This window comes from Urtica dioica, chromosome 9, assembly GCF_054948205.1.
Source record: "Urtica dioica subsp. dioica isolate 48M chromosome 9, U.dioica_male_clone48M_v1_H2, whole genome shotgun sequence".
In the NCBI taxonomy this organism is placed as follows: Eukaryota; Viridiplantae; Streptophyta; class Magnoliopsida; order Rosales; family Urticaceae; genus Urtica; species Urtica dioica.
The window spans coordinates 21,556,180-21,580,198 of record NC_142764.1 but is presented as its reverse complement, the minus strand read 5'-3'; the positions used below and the strand labels follow the sequence as shown (position 1 = coordinate 21,580,198).

The 24,019-nt window shown below is 37.3% G+C and overlaps 2 protein-coding genes and 1 pseudogene across 5 annotated transcripts; 1 reads left to right on the top strand and 2 right to left on the bottom strand.

The window, feature by feature from the left end:
* Nucleotides 1-2,245: 2,245 nt before the first annotated feature.
* HTH (Glucose-methanol-choline (GMC) oxidoreductase family protein) lies at nucleotides 2,246-8,616 on the top strand. 2 transcript variants are annotated; one of them, XM_089626578.1, is made up of 7 exons: nucleotides 2,246-2,263; nucleotides 2,380-2,568; nucleotides 3,064-3,466; nucleotides 5,118-5,428; nucleotides 6,012-6,397; nucleotides 7,056-7,624; nucleotides 8,254-8,616. In XM_089626578.1, exons 2-7 carry the CDS (start codon nucleotides 2,487-2,489, stop codon nucleotides 8,306-8,308), a joined length of 1,806 nt encoding a protein of 601 aa, XP_089482704.1. In that variant the 5' UTR covers nucleotides 2,246-2,263; nucleotides 2,380-2,486; the 3' UTR covers nucleotides 8,309-8,616. The 2 variants fall into 2 exon arrangements, with proteins under 2 accessions (XP_089482704.1, XP_089482705.1); XM_089626579.1 differs by lacking the exon at nucleotides 2,246-2,263 and having other exon boundaries at nucleotides 2,362-2,568.
* A 2,039-nt stretch (nucleotides 8,617-10,655) lies between these two features.
* LOC149385770 (putative disease resistance protein RGA4) lies at nucleotides 10,656-14,621 on the bottom strand (annotated as a pseudogene). The gene is made up of 2 exons (XR_016301344.1): nucleotides 11,056-14,621; nucleotides 10,656-10,941 (listed from the first exon to the last, which is right to left on the bottom strand). The product of XR_016301344.1 is annotated as a putative disease resistance protein RGA4 (transcript).
* Nucleotides 14,622-15,302: 681 nt separating this feature from the next.
* On the bottom strand, nucleotides 15,303-23,251 carry LOC149385769 (receptor-like serine/threonine-protein kinase ALE2). 2 transcript variants are annotated; one of them, XM_089625668.1, is made up of 11 exons: nucleotides 22,890-23,251; nucleotides 22,723-22,815; nucleotides 22,506-22,607; nucleotides 22,241-22,369; nucleotides 21,840-21,908; nucleotides 21,618-21,722; nucleotides 20,939-21,307; nucleotides 19,988-20,291; nucleotides 19,202-19,617; nucleotides 18,355-18,595; nucleotides 15,304-16,085 (listed from the first exon to the last, which is right to left on the bottom strand). In XM_089625668.1, exons 1-11 carry the CDS (start codon nucleotides 22,990-22,992, stop codon nucleotides 15,476-15,478), a joined length of 2,541 nt encoding a protein of 846 aa, XP_089481794.1. In that variant the 5' UTR covers nucleotides 22,993-23,251; the 3' UTR covers nucleotides 15,304-15,475. The 2 variants fall into 2 exon arrangements, with proteins under 2 accessions (XP_089481795.1, XP_089481794.1); XM_089625669.1 differs by lacking the exon at nucleotides 22,890-23,251 and having other exon boundaries at nucleotides 15,303-16,085; nucleotides 22,506-22,648.
* Nucleotides 23,252-24,019: the final 768 nt, after the last annotated feature.

The window sequence follows — 24,019 nt, the reverse complement described above, 5'->3', positions numbered from 1 at the left end:
TTATGGACTCTCTTGTCTGATCGCATGCTCAATTATACAATTTAATGAGAAATTTTCTACAACTAGTTATTTATATTTAGACTAATTAATTACTTATATTGAATATTAGTTGTTTATGCGAATATATTTAGTTTCACTGGGTTGTGTCTTCATAAAAATTTACATACTCTTTGAAGGTTTTTTTTTTAAGACTAAGGAGTGGTTTGCTTTGGGAAGAATTTGATAGAGCTTTATTTTTTTTCGGCCATGCGCGTGGGTAAAGTCGAATTCCTAAGCTAATTATTTGAGCAAGGACGTTTTAGTGTAGATTGTAGAAAATGAGATATATTACAATTTTTTAATCCTTCACTACCCAATAATTATTATTGAAGCTTTAGTGAAACTATTAGAAAAAAAAACTATGACGTAATAAAATTTTGGAAACTAATTACATACACACGTTTTAGAGCTGGAAAAAAAAAACACAAACGAAACATAAACATGCTGGTTGACATGCTTACACATATATTTACTCGAACATTTTAAATTTCCAAGTGTCTAGCTATTATTCCTCTGGTCATATTTTAAACAAACTTAAACAAAACAGCTAGCAGATTTATGAATATATATATATATATATATATATATATATATATATATATATATACACACTAATACATTTACATCATACATGATATATATATATATATATATATATACACACACACACACACATATATTCTTAAACACCACATCTTTTGAAACTTATGCACATCTGACATGTTCCATATTTCATATGCGTGTTGAGCACATACGATGATTAATTAGATGTAATCATATATATATATATATATATATGGATCATTGTAACATATTTTTTCAGAGATATACATATTATTCTCCGAGAATCGCCACATGTTTATGTTGCCATCCATTGTGTAACAGCTTTTGTGTGTGTGTGTATTATATGTATGTGTGTGTATCATCTTTGGTTTCGCAGTTCAAGGTTTCAAAGTAGAGAACGATCGATGGGATGGGCCATATGTATAGCTATACATATTGAAGGGCTTTTGGATTTGATGATCGATGGAAATCGAATATTAATTTCATTGCTGTACTAGTTACCTATATATATGTATATCTCTTTTGAGTAATTAGAGTGAATAAATTTAATTGAAGGCGAGGAATCATATAGTTTTACATCACTCTTACGTTTCAGATATTAAAAAGGTTGGTTGATAAGTAGTGGTACTAATTAATCATTTCCATTCTTCTGATGATTACTTAAAAGCTAGTCCACATGGATTGTTTTGCGCAAATTAGAAGACTTCAATTGCCTTCACTTTCACAGTTACCCTTAAAGGTAATTACTGAATTAACTCTCCTCCACATTTCTGGTAAAAACATTAATAATTGTGGAGCTTACTTTGTTCTTGTCTTGAAACCTAAGAAGGAAATTCCAATATCTGTGAACCCAGGCCATGCATTATCTGGAGATGAGAGGTTGATTAATTATTAAAATTCAACCAAAAAAGAAGAAGAAGTAGAAATAAATACCAAAATTATATCTCAAACAATATTTGTTAACTGGATTAGACCATATGATCAAACCCTTTTTAAACAAGAAAAAACATAAGAAGGGAAGTTAGATGGTCCTAAATTGCACTAAATTTGCTTATAATATATGTCACATTTTGCATGTTTCCATTCTACGCAATCCCTCTTTTACATATATAATTACTAAATAATTTAAGGAGACTTGGGAAATATAAGAAACTAGCTAGTCTCACAGTTACCCTAGCTAACAAGCAACTGATTAATAATACACGGTTAAACTGTAAGAAGTAAATTGTTGAAAGAGGTGTGAAAATTAAATATAGTAATTCTCTATATATGTGGTCTAGAGACACAAGAAAAAGCAAGGTCACAAAAATGCGTTAGATTATTATTATTCCATCCATGCATTAATAACATCGCACTGGGGGTTTGGTTTTCGGTTCTGGTCAAGGCTTGTATTGTATATAGATAGATATAGTTGGTGTTGTGTGAGCTGTGCCTTCTTGTACGTAATGAATGGACATGATAAGATCACAGAAGCGCGAGTCAATCCAACGGCCAATAATAACTCCCAACTCCAACCGTGGCATTAACTCATTTCGCCATTTAATGGCATTTGCAGTGAGAGAGCTTGATACAGTTGAGAACAGTATTCTATGCTGGTCTTATTTCCCTTTTTTTTTCCAATATAATATTATAATAAAATATTGAAGCAGCTCATGGTAAGGTAAAAGTAAAACACACAGAGTCTATAATTTTTTTTATTTTTTTTTATTTTTGTTTGATGATCTGGGTACATTTAATTTATAGTGTAATTATATATATATATATATATATATATAGTGACATACACACAAAACAAGACCAACCAGTGGAAGCCACATAGGGTTCGGAGACAGAAGAAGGCTCTTTGTGTGTGAGTGCTTTTCTGAGGGATTTGTCTGCCTTCTATGGCTTTGGTTGGTAGAGAATTCAAGCTCTTTAGCATTTTCATGCTATGGCTCTCCTTCTCTTTACTCTCCTCTGTCCACGGTTAGTTTTTTTTTTTTTTTTTTTTGTTCATTTCTTTCTTCTATTTCTCATCTCCTCTCTTTCTCTCTACCCTCTCCTTTCTTTGTTCATCATCATCATCTTCTAGCTAGCTACTTCAAAACAACTTCTCTACATATATACCCAAATACACTCTACTTTGATTTGCCTTCTCTCTTTGTCTTTACTTGTGTGCCTTAATATTTGTCTCTCTTGTCTAAAAGTTAGTGGAAGTTTGATATGAAGTCTGAAATTAAATCCTAATTTTTTTATTGGGGTTATATGTAAGTCCGAAGTGGGTTTTGATCAGATGCCAAATTTAAAGCACATAGTCAAACGTTTTTGTTGTCATCCAAAAATGCCCTAGCTAGCGCCTTTGGGCACTTGTTTGTTGATATATAGATTCATTACATTAGACAACACTTAGTTTTTTTTTTTTTTTTTTTTTTTACATCCACAATATTCATCATATTACTAAATATATTATTGATCAACTAGGGAGCAAGCAAAACGAGAACAAGTGGTATGATCAATTCAAATACCCTTTCATAAAGAAGGCGAGCGAGTTCGACTCGGCTTCGTCGTCGTTCGAGTCGAAAGGTCGGAGAAACGACGAGGGCGGTTTCGACTACATCGTGGTCGGAGGCGGGACCGCCGGCTGCCCTTTGGCCGCCACGCTGTCACGCAACTTCACGGTCTTGGTGGTCGAGCGCGGCGGCGTCCCATTTTCCAATGCCAACGTGTCATTCCTCCGAAACTTCCACATCGGACTCGCCGACACGTCACCGCTCTCGGCTTCTCAGCCATTCGTCTCCACCGACGGTGTCATCAACTCTAGGGCTCGGGTTCTCGGCGGTGGGACCGCCATCAACGCCGGGTTCTACACTAGGGCTAGCCCAAGGTACATGTGTATGTGAATTATACTATTGAGTTTCCATTTTGAGTCCACTATATGATTATGATTATTACAAGTTTGGGGAAAATTATATTTGAAGGGTAGTTCTATAGTATGTTCTTATTGACACATCTTTGCATTTAAAGAATTCCATCTAATTTTAGGCCAACTTTCAACTGTCACGTTATTTTCTATTTAAAGACTCTTTTTCTTCTTTCTTTCTTCCCTTTGATTTTTTTTTTTTTTTTTTTTTTTTTAAAAGCATACACCGTATCTTTCTCATAAAAATAATTAATTAAATAAGAATGCACCAGCTAAGGGATACCCCCATCATATTCATAGATAAGTCTAATTTTCGGTTGATGTTGAAATACAAAAATAATGTACATTTTTCCTGAGGACCAATGTAGGTCAATAAGTTGTTTTTTTTTTATTAGTATAATTATTTGCAAATACTATTATTGGAATGAGAAAATGAGCTACTTTGGGGAAGTTTCAAACTAATCATGTCGTTAATTATGCATCCACAAACAGTCTTAGATGTTGATTGTTACTTACTATCGAGTCAATTATAAAATTTGTTTTATTTCCTAGGCTTGAGATTTTGTGCATTATAACTTGATCCTATAACTAGGCCTTACTAGAATTGATCAATTATTTCATGTGGTTTGGAAAATCCAACCAGAATGTGGTCATCATACAAACCCAATATTTTGTGTTTATTTGTTTTGGGTATTTTGATCTCACCATATCTTTATACATTATATTGATAAGTTATACTTCAAACCTTATAAATGCTCTGATAATGTCGTTTCATAGTTGAAAAAGACAAGAAAGCAATAGAATGTGACTAATTTTATTTTGTGTAATTAACAGAATATTTAATTTCATTCATATACATGATACCCGAATTTGATCCGTATATAACCGATCTTTCTTATGTCAAATTGGGTCGACCTAACTCTGACGATCTAATAATTTTCCTAACCCAAACCAGTTTTGTTGTAGCCTCAATATTTATGTCGGGTTATCGGGTCGAAATGGCCAGCTGTACTTTGTTTTAAATAATTGTGGGTCCCTTTAATTAAAATGGCAGCGATAGATCTACATAGATGAATAACAAGACCTCATTTAATGTTAAATTTATAAGCTGACCTCTTTAGGAAAGATGTGGTCCATATTATTATGAACATATACTACGCTCATTTATTCGACTTCCAATTCAACATTTATTACCTGAAATAAAAACCTAAATACGATCACAAACTTGGCGTGAGTTGTCACAAATTAACCGTATAACCTTGATTAAAAAAAAAATTATATGACCTAAATAATGTCTCTTGGAGCTCTTGGCATGGAATTGGACGCACCCCACATTATCTATATGAGAATAAATAAAGTCCGTACTTAAGGCTCTCCCCATAACTTATTAAATTTAGCCATAAATATATAACTCAATATATTTACCATGATGCCTCAAGTTTTAAACGAAAACCGGAAAAAAAAAAAAAAATCCAGGTTATAATTTTGTACTCACTAAATTTATTTAGACTATTATATAAATAAAAAATTCCAAATATTTTATTATGATCCAATTCTATGATGACCATATATCAATTATTTGTTGACATTGATTTTGTGCATCATTGCATTGCAGCTACGTGAAGAAGATGGGGTGGGATTCGAAGATAGTGAACGAGTCGTTTGCGTGGGTCGAGAAGCAGATAGTGCACGAGCCGGTGGTGGCTCCATGGCAACAGGCGTTCAAGGACAGTCTTTTAGACATCGGAATTTCGCCTTTCAATGGCTTCACGTACGATCATCTTTATGGAACCAAAGTCGGCGGTACCATCTTCGACAGGTTTGGCCGCCGCCACACCGCCGCCGAGCTCCTCGCCTCTGCCGACCCAAGAAGGCTCACCGTACTCCTCTACGCCACCGTCCACAGAATCATCTTCGACACTACGGGTATGTTTCCTTTCAAAACCTTTCTATATTGCTTGCTTGTGTATATGGTTGGTCAATAAAAAAAAAACACTCTTTTTTTCTTTTCAAATTATGATTAGAGAAGATTCAGCTAGCTGGTCCACTTTTTTTTTAACAAAGTAATTAACCCCTCATTAAATTTGTACATAGCTTTGAATGAAATACATATTCTGAACAAAATTAATTTTTGATGCGTATTTTAATAATATCACTAATAAAAGATACAAGTCAAACTCTCTTATTCATTATTAATTTTTTTTTTTTTTTAAGTTTTTAGTAGTATATTTTATAAATGAAGTCCTGATAATTCTACAATACACGTTAAAAATTGTTATGACATTGAAACATGTTATTTTTCATTGAAAAATCAATTTTTTTTTTCTTTTGTAAAAGAGCCTAATTAAAAAGACAAAAAAAAAACATAAATTTTATTTGTGTTGTATTTTTGTGATAACATTTCATGTAACCTTCCTAAAATAATTATATAGTCAAAAAGAAATTATAATGATCTTATTTAGGACCATAATAACATGTTTTCGAAGATATATGAATATTCGAAACGCAGTGAAACCCCCGAAGGCGGTGGGAGTGGTGTTCAAGGACGAGCACGGGAAGCAGCGCGAGGCGCGGATCAACGAGAGGCCCGAGAGCGAGGTGATCGTGACGTGCGGGGCCATCGGGACCCCGCAAATGCTGATGCTGAGCGGGGTGGGCCCGCGCGAGGAGCTCAAGAGGATGAACATCACTTCGGTGCTCCGCAACGAGTTTGTGGGGAAAGGCATGGTGGACAACCCCATGAACTCCATCTTCATCCCGAGCCACAAGCCCGTGGCCCAGTCGCTCATCCAGACCGTCGGAATCACCAAGCTCGGCGTCTATATCGAAGCCAGCAGTGGCTTCGGCCAGTCCCAGGACAGCATCCACTGCCACCACGGCATTATGTCTGCCGAGGTAATCCCAAAAAACCAATTGACAATGAAAAGAACATAAATTTATTATTTATATTACTAATAGTTCTTAATTATTTCAATTTGCATGATAAAATTAGAGATTGGCTCCTTTACTTTTTTTTTTTTTATTATTATTACAAAAACTTATTTTAAACTACCCTTATAGCTTAATATTGCCCACTTATATACTATTCCTTAATTATTTCAATTTGCATAATAAAACTACTCTTTGAGTTTGTATCTAACTAGAAATGTACCATTTAATGGTTAATTATATGAAACATTCCTATTTTTAAGAGTATCATAGCTATATAAACATTTTTGACATGTTGAAATTACATTTTAGCCAACGTTTGATTAATAAGTGAAAATTAGGCATTCTTTTTATCAATCAAATTGTCACGTCCTAAAATTGGCTAATTTGACTCCTTTTATTACTTACTATGTACCTAATCAAATTTACTAATTATCAATTATCAACCCAACGTTGCTTAGTTTAAGATTTTGATTTTTGTCAAGCTAAAGGCAACATATATTGTAGGTAATTTTATTAGAAAAATCTTAATTGCCTCGATGAAAATTTTGGATATTAAGATTTCAATTTTTTGGTTAAAGTCTCTAGTAGTTCATAACTTTGTTGTTCTTGTTGTGATGATTAGATCGGACAATTGTCGACTGTCCCGCCAAAGCAAAGGACACGAGAGCGAATCGACGAGTACATAAAGAACAAGCAAGACATACCCCGGGAAGCCTTCCAAGGGGGTTTCATCCTCGAGAAGATCGCGAGGCCTCTCTCCTCGGGACACCTCAATCTCTTGAGCACCAACCCGGAGGACAACCCTTCGGTGACCTTCAACTACTTTAGCCACCCGGCCGACCTCCGAAAGTGCGTGGCCGGAGTCAGGGCCGCGGTCAAGGTGGCTCAGTCCAAGCACTTCGAGGGCTTCTCTCAGTGCGACGAGAGGACCGCCGAGAGGCTTCTCAACATGAGCGTCAAGGCCAATGTGAACTTGGTCCCGAGACACACCAATGACTCGAAGTCGCTCGAGCAGTTTTGTCGCGACACGGTCATCACTATTTGGCACTACCACGGCGGCGCTCACGTCGGCAAGGTCGTTGATAAGCGGTACAAGGTCATGGGACTTGCTCGGCTCAGGGTTGTTGATGGCTCTATTTTTAATGACTCTCCGGGGACCAACCCTCAGGCCACAGTCATGATGATGGGAAGGTAAAAAAAAAAGTATTTTTATTTTTTAATTTTTTTATTAGCCTAATTATTAATTGACAAATTATTTATTTATTAATTGATTCAAAGAAATATTTATTTTTTATGAAATTATTATAAATCTAGAATACATTTTTTAAGCTGTTGTTGAATTTTTCAAATTAAATTTAATCCCTTTTTTTCCTAAATTTTATTCTTGTTAATTTAAGATATTGAGATTTTGAAATCTTCTATATTTGATTTCTATATTCACCTCATCATTATCATTATATTTTTCGTTTATGGAAATATATGTGAAATTTGACATGTTTTGTTTTTCTTCTTTCAATTAAAGATATGATCACTGATTCAAGTTTCTGATTTATAAATTTTTTATATCTTCAATTTTAATTATTATTTTATTTTATTTTTCTTATGGTTACTTGTTATATTATACGTGACATGAACTTTTGTGATAGTAAAAGTCGTCACATGCATTTATATGATTTTATATCTTAAATATTAATCTGATTTACATGATTTTCATTTTTAATTAATTAGCTACCAAACTGTAGCGACAAAGTCATATGAATTTTTATATGATAGTCAAAGTTGTACTTATATTGGGAGCTAATAATGTTGTAAACAAGCAGGTACATGGGAGTGAAGATATTGAGAGAAAGACTGGCTAGAGCAACTGGTATATAAATAAGCAATATTCTAATGATATTAATAATAATAAGAGTAGAGTAGGTTGTGATATGAGTGTTATATTAGATGATTTTGCTTAATATATATCATTTATATTTAAATTAATTTTGTTATTTTATTTCTTAGCGAGCAGTAATCTGTAAAGGGAAGAAAAAAAAATATTGCCGTAAGAGCTTGCTTTCTTGTGTTGGTAATTGGTTCGTGCCGGTCTATCTATATAAACAATTATATATATATGACCTGCTGGATTGTGTTTTGTGAGATTGTGGTTAGAATTAATGATATGAAATTGTTCCATTTTTATTTTTCTTATTTTAATTATTTTTATATTCGCTGAAGCAATATGTAGCCTATGATTTTGGTTAATTTCTCTAGGGTGTAACTAGGATGAGTTTAAACTCGGACAAGCAAATCATGATATGAAATTCATAATTTCGTGACTGATGTGCCACGAAATTACGATGTGTCACGAAATTAGAGAATGTTGTAACAAATGAATTTCGTGACATTTTATTAAGGGTATTACCGTTTTTGCATAAGTGAATTAGTAATAAATGTGTCCAATTTTAAGTTTTACTCTATTTTTTATAATTGCCAAGCAAATAATATTGTTGTTGTCAATTTCCGTAAAACTTGTTATATACGGCATGCTTTTTTTAAAGTAATAAGTGTTAGCGCAGTTAGAAAGATGATTCTTACCCAAAAGTTTTCACGACTTGAGTGGAGATTTGAGTGTGTCCCTCAAAAGCTGACATGGCCAGCCAAAATCAGATACTTGGTTGTGAAGTCTCCAACATTGCTCGATTTGAAGTCTCTGAATGACACGTGAACTCGAGTCCTCGTGCAAATAGGCGAACCCTCTTGCCGCCCACACTGCAATCTTCATTCTCACCTCCCGATCAAGCGGATCACCTTCCTTGCAACACATAAATAAACCACAATCACATTAAACATATCATTAAAAAAAATTACAAGATTTTATGGTAACTAGAGAAACTAAGATTCATAAGACATTTTTGACCATGTGAAAGGTAAAAATTGAAAGTTGGAAATATTTAGCGTGATTATCAACAAGGTGGTGCTCAAGAATTTCAATATGGATGAATTAAACTCAATTAGAACGCCAATGAAATGTGGAACCAAGTTTTCAAAGCACAAAGGATGAGAAAGAAGGGATCCAATACTTTTTAAGAGCTTGGTTTGGAGTTTGCGATACTTGACCTCAATGCAATCTTGCAATGTAACGTTAAAGGAGTTGAGTTTTTCACAAAAGTAGTCTATCAAGATCTTCGTTGACAACAAGTTAACAATAGATTTGATGAAGAACTCAATCTTTCATGAACAAAATAGTACATTGACACATGTTATCACTTCATTAGAGAAGTTGCCGAAAATGAGGTACAATTGAAGTATACGAGGACGCATAGCCAAATAGCCAATATCTTCACCAAATTTCTCAAGCGCTAAGACTTTGTCTCGTTAATCAGACTTAGTTGGATTAGCACAATCAAGTTAAAGGGGTGTTAAAAATAAATTGATGTTGGGTTTTGGTATTTAACTTAAGCCCAAGTTTGTGTTGTAGTGAGTCCAATTTCTAGAAGGTAGCTCTAGAGAAATCTATGTGATTCTCTAGAGATAAGAAGAATGTAAGAATTATGGAGAATATTCAAGTTACTTATAGCCATTAAATTTCTAGAAGGGTTCGATCAAAGGGCTTCTCTATCGGTGAGAAAAGGTCACACCCACGTCGCTTTTCACCAAAAAGTGTCCCGTCATCGCATATTCCGGCGCCAAGTAACTGATGAAAGGAGATAAACGGATATTTGATTAATACAAAGAAGGGTAACGCATTAGTTGAAATTTATTGATGATGGAATGTCATGCTACATATCATAAATTATGATGTACTTGTTATGAAATGGATACATTTCATAACTTGATACATATCATAAATTGATGATGGAATGTCATGCTACATATCATAAATTATGATGTACTTGTTATGAAATGGATACATTTCTACTAGCTAGCTGATTTAGTTAGAAAAAGAAATATGATTAAAAATTAAATAAATAGCAGAAGTCTATTTGCTTGTGGAGAATTAATTAATCATCTGTTTGTTAGATTCAATTTCTTGAACACATCCAATATATTCTGAATTCTTAGCACCAGACACAACCTACTCCATCAGTATTTTTCCTTACAAGCGTTTACCTTCAAGTTTTAAGAGAAGCTCAAATCAGCTAAACTATGAAACCAAAACAGCAAAGTTTTCTCTTTAATACGCTTGGAAAATAAAAAGCTTTACTTTGTTGATCAGGGTAGTAGTACATACCTGGTGGGACATATCCAGAACTTTCGGCAACAAACGGTCCAATTGGAAGAATCTTGCATCTAAAGCTTGGCCGTGCCAAAATCCGAAACAAGAGCCTCGCACACAAGTCGATCAACACGTGTAAAAGCTTGCAGACTTAAAGAGCCCGAAGGTCCAAAGAGCCAAGATGTCAGCAATGGTAGAGACCACCAGAGCTCTCCGACACTTGAAGGCAGAAGATTGCGAAATCTTCAATTATTTCCCGAAATACAGCCTCGGACATTCCACATATTTGATGATGATAGAAAACCCAGAGCTGTCCATACAATAGTAAAAAAATCATGAAACAAAATTAATCACATTCAGTTCCACTTCAAATTCAAATTCAATCTAAACTAGTCTTAAGAAGAAAAAAAAAATATATATATACCTGAAGTGTACGAGCGTCATACTGGAATCATCGGCCGAAAAAACAGTCACATAGACAAATTAATACACGGGATGTGCTGAATCTTGGGCCAATCATCTCCTGTTTGTTTTCGACATCTTCCCGATAAGATTGGACACCCCTGAATTTCTAGTGTTTGCAGCGAAGTCAGAGTGCACAAGGATCCAGGTAAAGATTCAATCTTTGAGCAGTATCTAATCTCAAGTTTTTGTAGCAAAGACAATTTGGAGATGGAATCTGGAAGAGCAGTCAGATTATTACACTCGGAGACTTTCAGATGCTGCAAAGTGGTAATGCATTGAAGCCACTCGGGGAGCGTGGTATTTTGCTTTTGTAGATGACAGAAGATCACAGTGCGCAGACTCTTCAGGGCTTCCCACTTGATTGTGTTGTTGCTCGTGTCAGAGCTGAGCTCGAGATCCTCAGGCCGTCGTATATGCAGGGTCTCGAGCGAGGTGAGATGTTGAGCTGCTACAGAAATATACTTGGATACCGGTGAATCTTCCAACACAAGCTCGCGTATGCTTGAAAAGATTTTCCACGTAACGCGGTTTCCTTGAAGTTCATGCTCATCGGCTTCGTCGACCCCCCATTTTAACTCATTTGAGCAAAATTCCATGGTTTGAGAGTCTCGTAGCACGTGCGTAGACTCGGACATCAAGATTGTCTCGAGCGAAGAAAGGCCTCGCATCCAACCGGGAAAATGATGCACTACGTCTGACCCACCGCGACAAATCAGATACAGCATCGTCACTTTAGAGAGTGGGTAAAAATTTGAGGGCAACAACGCTGCGGATGCTGTGGCCGTTCCCGAGTTTTTGAGGAAACGCGGCGCTGTTCGAAACAGTTTGCTCAAATGGCTTCTTGTTGGAAAACGTCAATTCTAGCTCCTCGACGTTTGGAAAGAGTGGCATTGAAGTTAGCATTCGGCAATTTTTGGTGGTTAAGTTGGTAAGACACGGGAAATATGATGGCTGGTATTCGTTCGCTGTGATGTTTGGCATCTCCCATCCTTTAAAGTTGTGCAAGTTTGATAATATCAGTCGCCGGAGAGAAGGAAGTACCGGCACTTGTATCGTCGTTGTAGACCCATTGTAGTCATCGTTGATATCCATGGCGACGTGTTCTAAAGCGTAGCAATCATGTAGACTCATCTCTTCGAGAAAATGAAGTGGACCTAGGGGTGGCAATTGCTTCAATTTAGAGCACTTGTGTAACCGCAGTCCAACTAGATTAGTAAGCGAAGAAAGCCAATTGGAAAATGTGACACCGCAGTATTTTTCAATGCTCATTTCTCTTAGATTCGGATGCGGACGGAGACCATCCAGTGTCTCATCTCGGCCTTCATCACCAGTAGTAAGAAGCCATTTTAAAGATATGGACCGAAGATGCTCTTTTCCTTCTAGATTTGCACCACTAGTTTTGATCCCGCCTCTTAACCCCATAATTTCTAGTTTTCCTCTCAAGTTTCTGAGTCCCATCAACTCGTCAAGCTTACTAGTGCGCGAAGCAAGAGTTGGGTCTTCGGGGATCGCAAAATACGACAACGTTTGAAGATTAGTCCATCGGCTCACTCCTCTCGGAAGATAAAGTTGATAATTTGACCGGCTACTGAATTCAAGACACCTCAGATTGACTAGATTTTTCATATCCTTTGGAAGTTCACCGAGATTATAGCATCCATTTAGCCTCAAGGTCTTCAAACTGACTAGTTTTGTAATAGAAGAGGGCAATCTTTCGAAAGAGTTGTTAGACAAATCAAGATATCGCAAATGTCTCAACTTCCCGATGGAATTCGTCACCACAAAAGTACCTGAACAATTCAGATCTAACATTCGCAAGAATTCGAAATTTTCAACTATTACCTCTAGATTTGATTCACCTATTGAAAAGTCGTAACATCGTTCTAGCCAGACCAACGAACGGAGCCTTTTTGCTTGCAGTAGAGAACTTGGTAATCCACCCAAAGAATGACCAAATGAAACGTGACGTACTTTTTCATAATTATTTTCTTGGCTGCTATTAGGCTCTAAAGTGACATACTTTTTTCCTGCCACTTGCACTGCAAGATCATGAATCAAGTCATGCATTTTGCATGTCTTGACCTTGTTATGTTCGTCCGCTACAGCTTCTTGAAATAAGCATCTCCAAAACAGTTCCAGAAATTGATCATATCCTTTTTCTTCCGGACTTTGGCTTCCATTTGACGGCACACCGATAAATCCGTGCGCTATCCAATGATGTATGAGCATCGGGACATCGATGATAGTATCTTTGGGAAACAAACTGCAGTAAGCGAAGCAATGTTTCAGATGCGACGGAAGACAATCGTAACTCAACTTCAGCGTCGGCAAAATGTCGTTCTCTTGCTGAGGCAGGCTCAAGAGTTCGTCGGTGATGAAGGTCTGCCACTCCGTTTTCGGGTCTCTGACAGACATCATGCTCGCCATCACTCCAATCACGAGAGGAATCCCTCCGCATTTCTTCGCGATCTGCTTTCCGATTTCCACGGTGCCTGCTTCAGCCTGGTCCCGTCCCCGCCGAAACGCTATCTTCTCGAAGAGAGACCAAGAATCGCCGTCGCTGAGGATCCCCAAACGGAACGGCTCCGCTTCATCGCTCGTGAGCTTCGCAATGCGTTCGCTGCGTGTGGTAACGACTATCCTACTTCCAGGCTCCCCGCAGTTTGATAACAAAGCCATTAAGTTTTTCCACTTCTGATGGCTCTCGTTCCAGACATCGTCAAGCACCAAAAGGTATCGCTTTCCGTTCATTTTGTCTCGCAGAGCGTTCTGCAATCCCTGCATCGAATCGCCAGCCCCCGCGCTTCCGACGATCAGCCCGACGATCACTCTCTCGTCAAAGTTGTCCGACACGCACACCCAAACCTTCTCGTGGAAATGATTCCGGACGCTCTCGTCGTTGAAAACGAGCTGAGCCAGCGTGGTCTTTCCGAGCCCTCCCATTCCGAAAACGGGAAAGACACGAACACCCTCTTCACCGTTCTCCATCACCAGCTTCAGCAATCTCTTCTTGTCGTCGACCCTCCCGACGACATTTTCCTCGACCACGAACGAGTGAGTCTCCCTCGCGATCCTCGGAAAATCCTCCCGAGACTCCTCCAATATGAAATCCCTCCTGTCAGCCGCGATCGCAGCCAGTCTCCTCCGAACTCCGGTTACTTCTTTCGCAAGCTTGCTCCGAAAAAAGACTTGGTTTGAGCTCGAAAAGAAAACGCGCACCTTCTTGAACACTCTGCTCCGCGCCGGCTTCAGCTGCCGGCGCATTCCTTCAACGGCGACTCTGTCGACCAAATCGTCGGCGTCGCTGACCACATCTTCAAGCCTCTGGAGCCAAAGCCTGACTTGGTTGTTCTGAGCCTGCTGTCTCTCTGCATCTAGAAGAACGGCTCTGATCACGGACAGCGTGCCTTCGAGTTCTTCGAGATCGTCTCTAACGCTGTACAGCTCTCCGATCTTCCTCACCGCCGCCGAACCCAGTATCTCAATGATCAGATCTGCCACGGGGGAGAGGATTACTTCAGCCATTTCCGTGAAGCTTCAGAGAGACAAAGAAAGAAAGCAGATTTGTTACAGGGAGAGAAACTATTGCTGGTATTTTCTGTTGTGTGAGAAAGTATGTTACTAGAGGCACTTTGCCTTAAATATTTGCTATTTTGTTAATCTCAACTCAAACTGTCCAACAGCTGATTAATTAAAATAAATTACTATGTTATTTTAATCTGTCATCCTCGACCATAGAATCTTTTTAAAATGTAAGAATTTTATATTCTCACTTTTTAGAGCCATTCAACAATTTAAGTTTTCGAAGCACAATTGTCTTGTAATTTGTTCATCACCTGAGATTCTTATTGTAATATCTTATTATAACACCGTTAGTTAAAGTTTTCGAAGTACCACTTTTAATCTTATCTTAATATTTATGTGGTTGTTGTTGCTATCCGGTGTGAAACTTTAATATTTTTTCAAGGATTACATTTGTATACTTTTTTTTTTTTCGGCTTGCTAATGTAATATTGAAGTTAGAAGGAAACAACTAACAAAGAGGAAACCTGAACATCAAAGGGTTTGAGATAAAGGAACAAAATCAGCAATGCTGAAGTCAGCAATGAAGCCCAAGGCCAAACCCAAGACTGAAGCTCCTCAGGTTTTTTAATATCATCAATTAAACATATATTCTATGCAAGTATTTGCTTGACTAATTATTTTAAACTATAAGAATAGTCCAAATATGTTACCAAAGTTTGTTTATACAAACTATCATGCTAGAATGAAGTTCCTTACTTAATAAGAATAATTAAGAACAAATGAATCATAAACACCCCCATTTTCGAAACGAGAATTAAGAGTTCCATAGAATTTTAGCGGTAAACATGGGTAGTCTAACTTCCCCAAGACAAACTCCTTAACCTCTGCCAAAACCGCGTATTTTGGCCGGCGGTAATTACCAACTGGCCGGAGCTAGAGTACATCCTCCTAAACGACCCCGAATCTCTCCGATTCGCTTCTCCAATCCCCTCCAAAAACTCCGACCTCGACATCAACAACGCGCCTCTATTGCCATTTTCATCATCATTACCATTACCATTACCATTGCCATTATCATTATCTACGGTGGTGGCGGTAACAGCGCTTTGCTCGGGAAAGTACTGGTCGGAGAAGTCGGCGCAGACGAGGTTGAGGGCTTGGACGACCTCGCCCATGAAGGGGCGGTGGGCCACCTCGGGCTGGACGCACATTGAGGCGATGGCGGCGATCTTGGAGGCGGTGTCGAGGTGGCCGGGGCCCAGGGAAGGGTCGATCAGCGATGGAAGGGCTTCTCTATCGGTGAGAAGAGGCCTCACCCACGTCACTAGATTCTCCTGCCCCGGCGGTTGACTAAGGTCCACCGGTTTCCTTCCCGTCAGGAGCTCGAGCAACACCACTCCGTAGCTGTACACGTCGCTTTTCACCAAAAGGTGCCCCGTCATCGCATATTCCGGCGCCAAGTAACTGAGAATAATAAGAAGAAGAAGAAGAAAAAAAAATCAAGAGTGATGTAGCTAAATAGTCAATTTAAAGTTATGAATTTACAAAATAGCCAAGGTTTGTCTTAATTTAGTTAAATAGTCAAAATGTGCAGCAATCTGATTTAAAAAAAAAAAAAAAAAAAAAAAAAAAAAAAAGTTGACCCCAAGATTAATTTTTTTGAAAGTGATAAATTGCTTATAATAATCGTCAAAAATTTTAACCTTGGTTGTAAAAAAAAAATTGGAAAACGTAAATTTGACTACTTTGCTGAAAAGTTGAAACTTTGACTATTTTGCTAATCAATAAGTTTCAAATGGCTATTTTGTATCATTTTTCCAAAAAATCAATTATTAGTTGATAACATAATCAAATTTATTAGTTTGGAATTTTGATTAGTGATCTTTGTCTGATTAGATTTGGTGATGAAATCAATGAATTTGTTAGGGAAATTGCTCCAACTGCCACCTATTTAATAACGTTTTCCTCTTTTCCACCAAAACCTTAATTTGGACACCAATACCACTAACACCTATGTAAAACTACCTATTTACCCTTCACTTTAAATTCCATCCATTTTCTTATTTGGCTCTCTCTCTCTCTCTTCGCGTCAGTCACTAAGTCCTCATAAAGTCTGAGACTTTCTCCTCTCTCTCTCTAATCGTGTCAGTGGTTTCTCTCTCTCTCTCTCTCGCTCTTCTCTTTCTCGTTCTCCCGTCGATCTCTCTCTCTTCTCTTTCACGTTCTCTCTTCCCATTCTATCTCTTTCTCTCACTCTCTCGTTCTCTCCGTCCCCTCGTCGGACTGTTTTTTTTCCCGATCTCTCTCACTCTTTCTCTTTCTCTTTCTCTTTCTTTACCCCAAACCACCAGACCCAAGAAACCCAGGAGCCCGAGAACCAGCTCTCTTTCTCGCACCAACTCTTAATATTTATATTTGTGTATGAGTTTTTATATGACTTGAATGCCTGGAACTTCTTAATATTTATATTTGTGTATGGATTTTTGTATGACTTGAAAACTTGAAACTGCTTTATATGTCCATTTACACTATGTTTTATATATCTGTAATGTTGTGAATTGAATGCCTAAGTGAAGAACTAAATTTAAATTCATCCATTAGATGTCAACAATTAATGTCAACTGTTGACATTAGATGTCAACTGTTGACATCTAATGTCAACAGTTGACGACAATTGTTGACATCTAATGTCAACAGTTGACATCTAATGTCAACGGTTGACGTCAATTGTTGACATCTAATGTCAACAGTTGACATCAATTGTTGACATCGACAATTGTTGACATCTAATGTCAACAGTTGACGTCAATTGTTGACATCTAATGTCACATCTCGTGGGCGTTTGAGTATTCGAGTTTTAAAGACCGACGGCGAGAAAGAGAGACTAGGGTTCTCAGGCGGGCGTTTGGGTCATCTGGTTTTAGACCTCGACGGTGAGAAAGAAAGCTGGTGCGAGAAAGAGAATTGGGGTCAAGAAAGAGAAAGAGAAAGAGAGAGGAATATTGGCGGGAACGAGAGAACGAGAGAGAGAGAGAGAGAGAGAGAGAGAGAGAGAGAAACCACTGACGCGATTAGAGAGAGAGGAGAGAGTCAGACTTTATGAGAATTAGTGATTGACGCGAAGAGAGAGGGAGAGAGAGAGAGAGAGAGAGAGAGAACCAAATAAGAAAATTTAAAGTGAAGGGTAAATGGGTAGTTTTACATAGATGTTAGTGACATTGGTGTCCAAATTAAGGTTTTTGTGGAAAATAGGAAAAAGTTATCAAATAGGTGGCAGTCGGAGCAATTTCCCTTTATAGTATGATAGATACGTTTTGCTTTAATTTAGACTATTTTTTTTTTCATTTTAAAATAATTCGACTAAAATTTTACTGTACGAATTTTAAATAAATTATATGATTAACTCTCCAATTTTACTAGATAACTGGCTGATTTAGTTGGACAAATAAAATGATTGAAAGTTAAATAAATAACATAAGTTTATTTGCCTGGGGAGAATTAATAAATCATATGTTCCTTAAATTTAAGGTGTAGAAGCATCTAAGGGGTGTGTGAAACTAAATATTTAACAATAAATAGGATGTCTATATATACAGTTACATTTAGGGGGTGGGATTGTTGATGCGAAATATATACTATATGGTTAGAACTTAGAACTTGTAATTTCCGGTGAATATTTTTTTTATTAATTTTAAATAATAAGTGTAGGCGGAGTTAGAAAGTGGATTCTTACCCAAAAGTTCCCATGACCTGAGTGGAGATTTGAGTGTGACCCTCCATAGCTGACCTGGCCAGCCCAAAATCAGATACCTTGGGCGTGAAGTCATACTCCAACAAAATGTTGCTTGACTTGAAGTCTCTGTGAATGACACGTGGACTAGAGTCCTCGTGCAAATAGGCCAACCCTCTCGCCGCTCCCACCGCGATTTTCATTCTCGCCTCCCAATCAAGCGGATCACCTTCCTTGTCAACACCTAAATAAATCACAATCACATGAAACATATCAGTACAAGATTTTATTTGAGAATCTTTCCAAAAAAGTATGACTCAAATTACACTCAATTTAGTTTATATCTCAAAACCTGCCAAAAAATTCTAAAATTATGACTATGTAAACTAAAATATCTATCCACCTCCGAAATCAACGGAAATAATTGAAAATTTTAACCGAGTGCTTTTGCTTCTTTATATATATATATATATATATATATATATATATATATATATATATATATATATATATATATATATATATATGCAAAGTCGTATTTTTCTAATTTTTCAAACTTTCGGGATGAAACCTAAATTAAGTTCATTTTAGGTCATGTTTTGGTAAATCTATGTTTTAATTTAGAATAAATAAACTATGTTAAATAGCTGACAAGTCTAGTTATTCAAAATATTAAAGATATAGCCTAATTTGTGCGTATATTTTATTTAATATGACGCATTCGTGTTGTCTTAATCCGTATTTTAATTTGAATTATTTTCATAATTACTTCACGATTAGACTAAAATTTTAACATGAGAAGTCTGAAGTAGTCGCGTGTCTTTTCTCTTTATTTTTTTTTTATTCTTACCGTGCAAGTGAGACTCGACGCTTCCGTTGGGAACGAGGTCGTAAACGAGACACCGAGCCTGTCCTTCGGTGCATATCCCGATGAGTTTGACAAGATTCCGGTGGTGGAGTCTGCTGAGCATCTCGACCTCTGCGAGAAACTCACGGCCGCCTTGGTGGTCGTGGCGTTTGAGCACCTTGACCGCAACGTCCCTCCCGTCGTCCATCGTCCCTCGGTACACCACCCCGAACCCTCCCTCTCCCACAACCCTCGCCTCATCGAACCCCTTCGTCGCTCTCTCCATCTCCGCCGCAGAGAACACCTTCATCGCACCCGAGCTCAACGTCACCGATTCCCCACTTGCCGCCGCCAAAGCCGCGCGTGGTCCCACGCTCGCGGTGGTGGTGTCTGTGCGTTTTGAGGAGACCGATGTCGTTCTAGTCAGGGACGAAGCCAAGATTTTAAATTAGAGGGAGGCTAATATGCGAGAAAAAAAAAAGAAGTTTAGAGGGGGTTGATTTATAAATTTATAGAGTAAAAAATTTAAAAATAATTAAATGAATTTGGGGTCCATTAAGAAAATTAACCAACTTAAACGTTTGACATTGCTAAATAGTCAACGTTTGGTAAATCTTAGGTATGTAGTCACTTTCATATACCAAATGTTGATTATTTACCTTAGATTTACGTCTGAAAATGACACTTTATACCTAAGATATACCAAACGTAACGTTTAAATTGGTTATTTTTCTAATTTTTTTTTTATAAATTTGAGGGGGGCTATGGCCAGCCCATCCTGAGCTTCACCTGGCTTCGTGCCTGATTCCGGTGCGTGTTGTTGGTGGCTTCGGTTTTATTAGGGATTGGGGAGGGATGATTTCGTCGGCGGCTGCGGCACGCGATCTCAGTTTGGCTAGAAGGACCCACACGGCCCCCGAGAACACGACGAAGGCCGCGAATGACGTGGCGGCGATCGCGGCGATCATTCTCTTTCCGAAGCCGACACGGTTGGCTTCCGACACGTCGACCCCTAGAGGCTTCATCGGCATGACTCCGCCGTCCTCCGTCGCAGGAATGATGAGCGGCGACGGGGGCGGTGATGGTGGAAGACCTGTCCATAATATTTTAATTTAGTAAATCCAAACTTTAATTGTATGCATATAATCATGAAGAGTAACGACCTTTTATTTCAAATCTTATAAAAATTATGATGTTATTCAAGTTATGATGTTATATTTCTAGGAGAAACTATATGAAATAGTTGAATGCCTATTTTTATCTAATTTATAGATTAATTACGTATAAATTAAATATATAGTTCAACTCATACTTACATGTTTTATAATAGTACGTATCTTGTATTAGTGTGAACATTTTTTACTTAATTATTAGATCATTAAACTGGAATTTCACGTAAGGCGTCTAAAATTCTAAATAGACTAGATGCCTAACTCATTTCTAATCTTTTATTCATACCTACTTATTGCTATCTTCCTAGTTATTTTCAATAGTTTACAAAATTGGTCATAAATTAAAAAAAAAAAAAAAAAAAAATTGAAATGGAACCTTAACTTATCCTTTTGAATTTATTTAGTTCCGAGTTTTTTTTCAAATACTTTTGTGTTTTTTAATTCTGGACGGACCGAATCCGTAAACACAGAATCCGCCTTTGCTGAATCCGTCCACCTCATGGACATAATTTTTGTGTTAGGCTATATGATATCACGTTAAGTATCAATTAAGTAATTAAGTAAGAACCTGGATAGTGAACATAAAGCACTTTATAGTCGCCGAAGATGGAAGTGTTGATGGGGACTTGTCGCCGCCAAAAGCCGTCATAGATCCGAAACGCGGAGACGTAACCGAACCTCATGCGAGCCGGGACCAGGTCGACGAGGACCGCGGTCTTGTCGAGCTGAGTGGCCGAGTCCGCGCCGATAATGCGCACCTGGCCGCGGGCTAGCGCAACTCCGGCCGCTATCTCCTCGGCCAGCTTGGAGACAAGAGGAAAGAAAGCGTATATTGCCACGTCAACTTCCAGCTTCACTTGGATCGGCTGAACACACCCACACGGAGACCCCGCCGCCGTGTACGTCAGCGGCTCAGTACACGTCACCGACAAACAATCTGTGTCACATTTTTTTAAAGGTTCATTACAAAAATATTTAACTTAAACGTTTGATAATGCTAAATAGCCGACGTTCGGTAAATATTAGGTAAATAGCTACTTTCAGATGTAAATCTTAGATAAGTAGTCACTTTCATGTACCAAACGTTGGTTATTTACCTAAAATTTACGTCTGAAAGTGACTATTTACCTAAGATTTACCAAACGTTAGCTATTTAGCAATGTCAAACGTATAATTTGACTATTTTTCTAATATTATTTTTTTCTTTTGGGTGAGGATCGGAATTGGAAGTGTTGAATTAGTTTTACCTGTATTTGGTGGTGGAGGTGGTAGGGACATCATTGGTGATGGTGGCGGAGTGGCCTTTGCGTTGATGGAGGGAAATGGAGAGATTGAAGGTGAAAAACTAGGCACTGTGATAAATTATATCAGTTAAACTGATACAGAGTTACAGTAAAAAAAATAAAAAAAATAAAAAAAATAAAAAAAATAAAAAAAATAAAAAATTGTTAAGAAGGTTTTATACTTACTGGATTTCGGGGGTGACGCTGGCCCCGGAAATGATGGAAAGGGAGGGAGGGAAGGAGGCATTGATGGACCTGTTTTTTCATTGGAACAAAAATATGCAAAATTGATAGATTTAACTTCTGTTTTAATCTGGTCAATTTTATTTCAAATAGTCATAATTTATCTAAATTAGTGAAATAATCAAAATTTCCAAAAACGTGCGAGTACAAGGTGTCAATAAATAGTTGACTATTTCTAGTACTCATATATAGTTGTCAAAAAATATATTGAAAATGTGGAAAAAAAAAATAAAAAATTAGACAGTAATTTTGACTATTTCACTACAAATTTATAACTTTGACTATTTTTTAATCAATTAATTTTGAACGACTGTTTTTCTCATTTTTTTTAATTATATTCTGACCTTGTTGGGAGTGACCATTATTGTGACGATGCCCGCGGTACAGATGATAGTGCTTGTGGTACGGAGTCGAAGGCGAAACGGAAGAAGGCGGGATCGCTATGCTTTGATGATGATCATGTGGATTGACAGCTTCGACGACACGAAAAATAAAAATAAAAACACTCGGCGGATTCAAGATTCTACTGTAAATTAATTATATTAAAAAAAAAAAAAGATCGACGAAAAATTGCTTTTGAGGATTTTTTTTTTTTAATTTAATAATTACCTATAGCTGGGGCCGATTTATGGCGGAACAACTTCTTGTGCTGCTTCTTGTGGCGGCCTCGGTGGTGATGGCTGATACGAGGCACGTGCGAGGGAGCGTGTTCTGTGGACATTATTCAACGAGCTATAATTTTGATCTAATAGCTAAATGGCCAAGAAAGAATTAGTATAATGTTAATGAGATTTGTTAGTAGATAGGCTAAAGAAATGAGATCAACCTGATACTCTTCTTGAGTAGGGTTGGCTTGGAGTGGTGTGTTGAGCTGTGGATGAATGTTCCAACACCGATCTTCTCTCCTCCCTTGCTTCTTCTATTTAATAGAACCAAATAGGACAATTAAGGAAATAACACAATTTGCAAGTCACAAAAGAGGTTCTGTTTTACCTGCATAGTCATCATGAGAATGCAGAGCAATGGCCTTAAAGCATATCTGCATGAGTAGAAGTATAAGAAGATGAAGAAGAAGAAGAAGAATCTTCTTCTCCATTTTTCACTCGCACACAAAAGAATAAAATCTTCAGCTGAGATCAGAATCTGTGTGTGTGTGTGTGTGTGTGTCTCAGGAAGGCAAATGAAGTGGGAGACCCATAAGCCAGCAAATGAACTGGGCTTACTTTAAAGCAGCGAAAACTGTACGTACTTTGTTTTAGTTCACACAAAAAAAAAAAAAACCACAATATTGGTACCACCAAAAAATAGTTGTAGTGACATGACAGGCTTTAGTGAAGAGAAGCTCAAATCACTTGGACTGTGAAAAGAATGAAGACAAATTCCTCTCTTTAGTGGGGTTGGAGTTGTAGAGGAAAATAAAGGTGATGTTTATTTTTATTTTTTTTATATAAATCAAATAATAAGAGTTGAAAACTTTGCGAGACGATGTTTGAAAAGTAAGAAGCACTTTGGGTTAAGGTGGGAATGTTTGACTCGCATTAGAGGATAATTGTGGAGGGTGTCCTTTTCGTAACCATTATAATTCCATTAACACAGATTTGGCTTAGTTTATTGAAAGTTCAGTTGCTGTTTTTTTTTTTTTTCCTTTATTAATGTTTTTTTTTCTTCTTGTTTCTTGGCTTTAAAACTTTTCAGTTATGAGTGACCAACTTCCGATTTACATGACCAATTGGATACAGGCAAGTTGTCCACTAGGTACTTCACAGTGTGCTCAATTGTTGAAAATTTAATGGCTATTAAATCTGCCTTAAATAAATGCTGATGTAACTTATACCTTGATCCTATAATTCTAGCCTGATTATATATCTATATACTTTCTTTCAGTCTTACAAGTATTTTCTATTTACATGCGCGTTTTTTCAGTCTTACAAGTATTTTCTTTTTTTCAGGCTATATACTTCCGATTCTAGCCTGTTTTTTTTATTATGTGTTGTTTTGTTTTTGGGATGAGATCTCTTTCAACTTGTGAAAAATGTGGTGTCGTTGATCATGACAATAAATTGACAAATTAAATAATGGTTAATATGCCATGGTAGTGTATGGTAACTTAAAGGAAACTATTC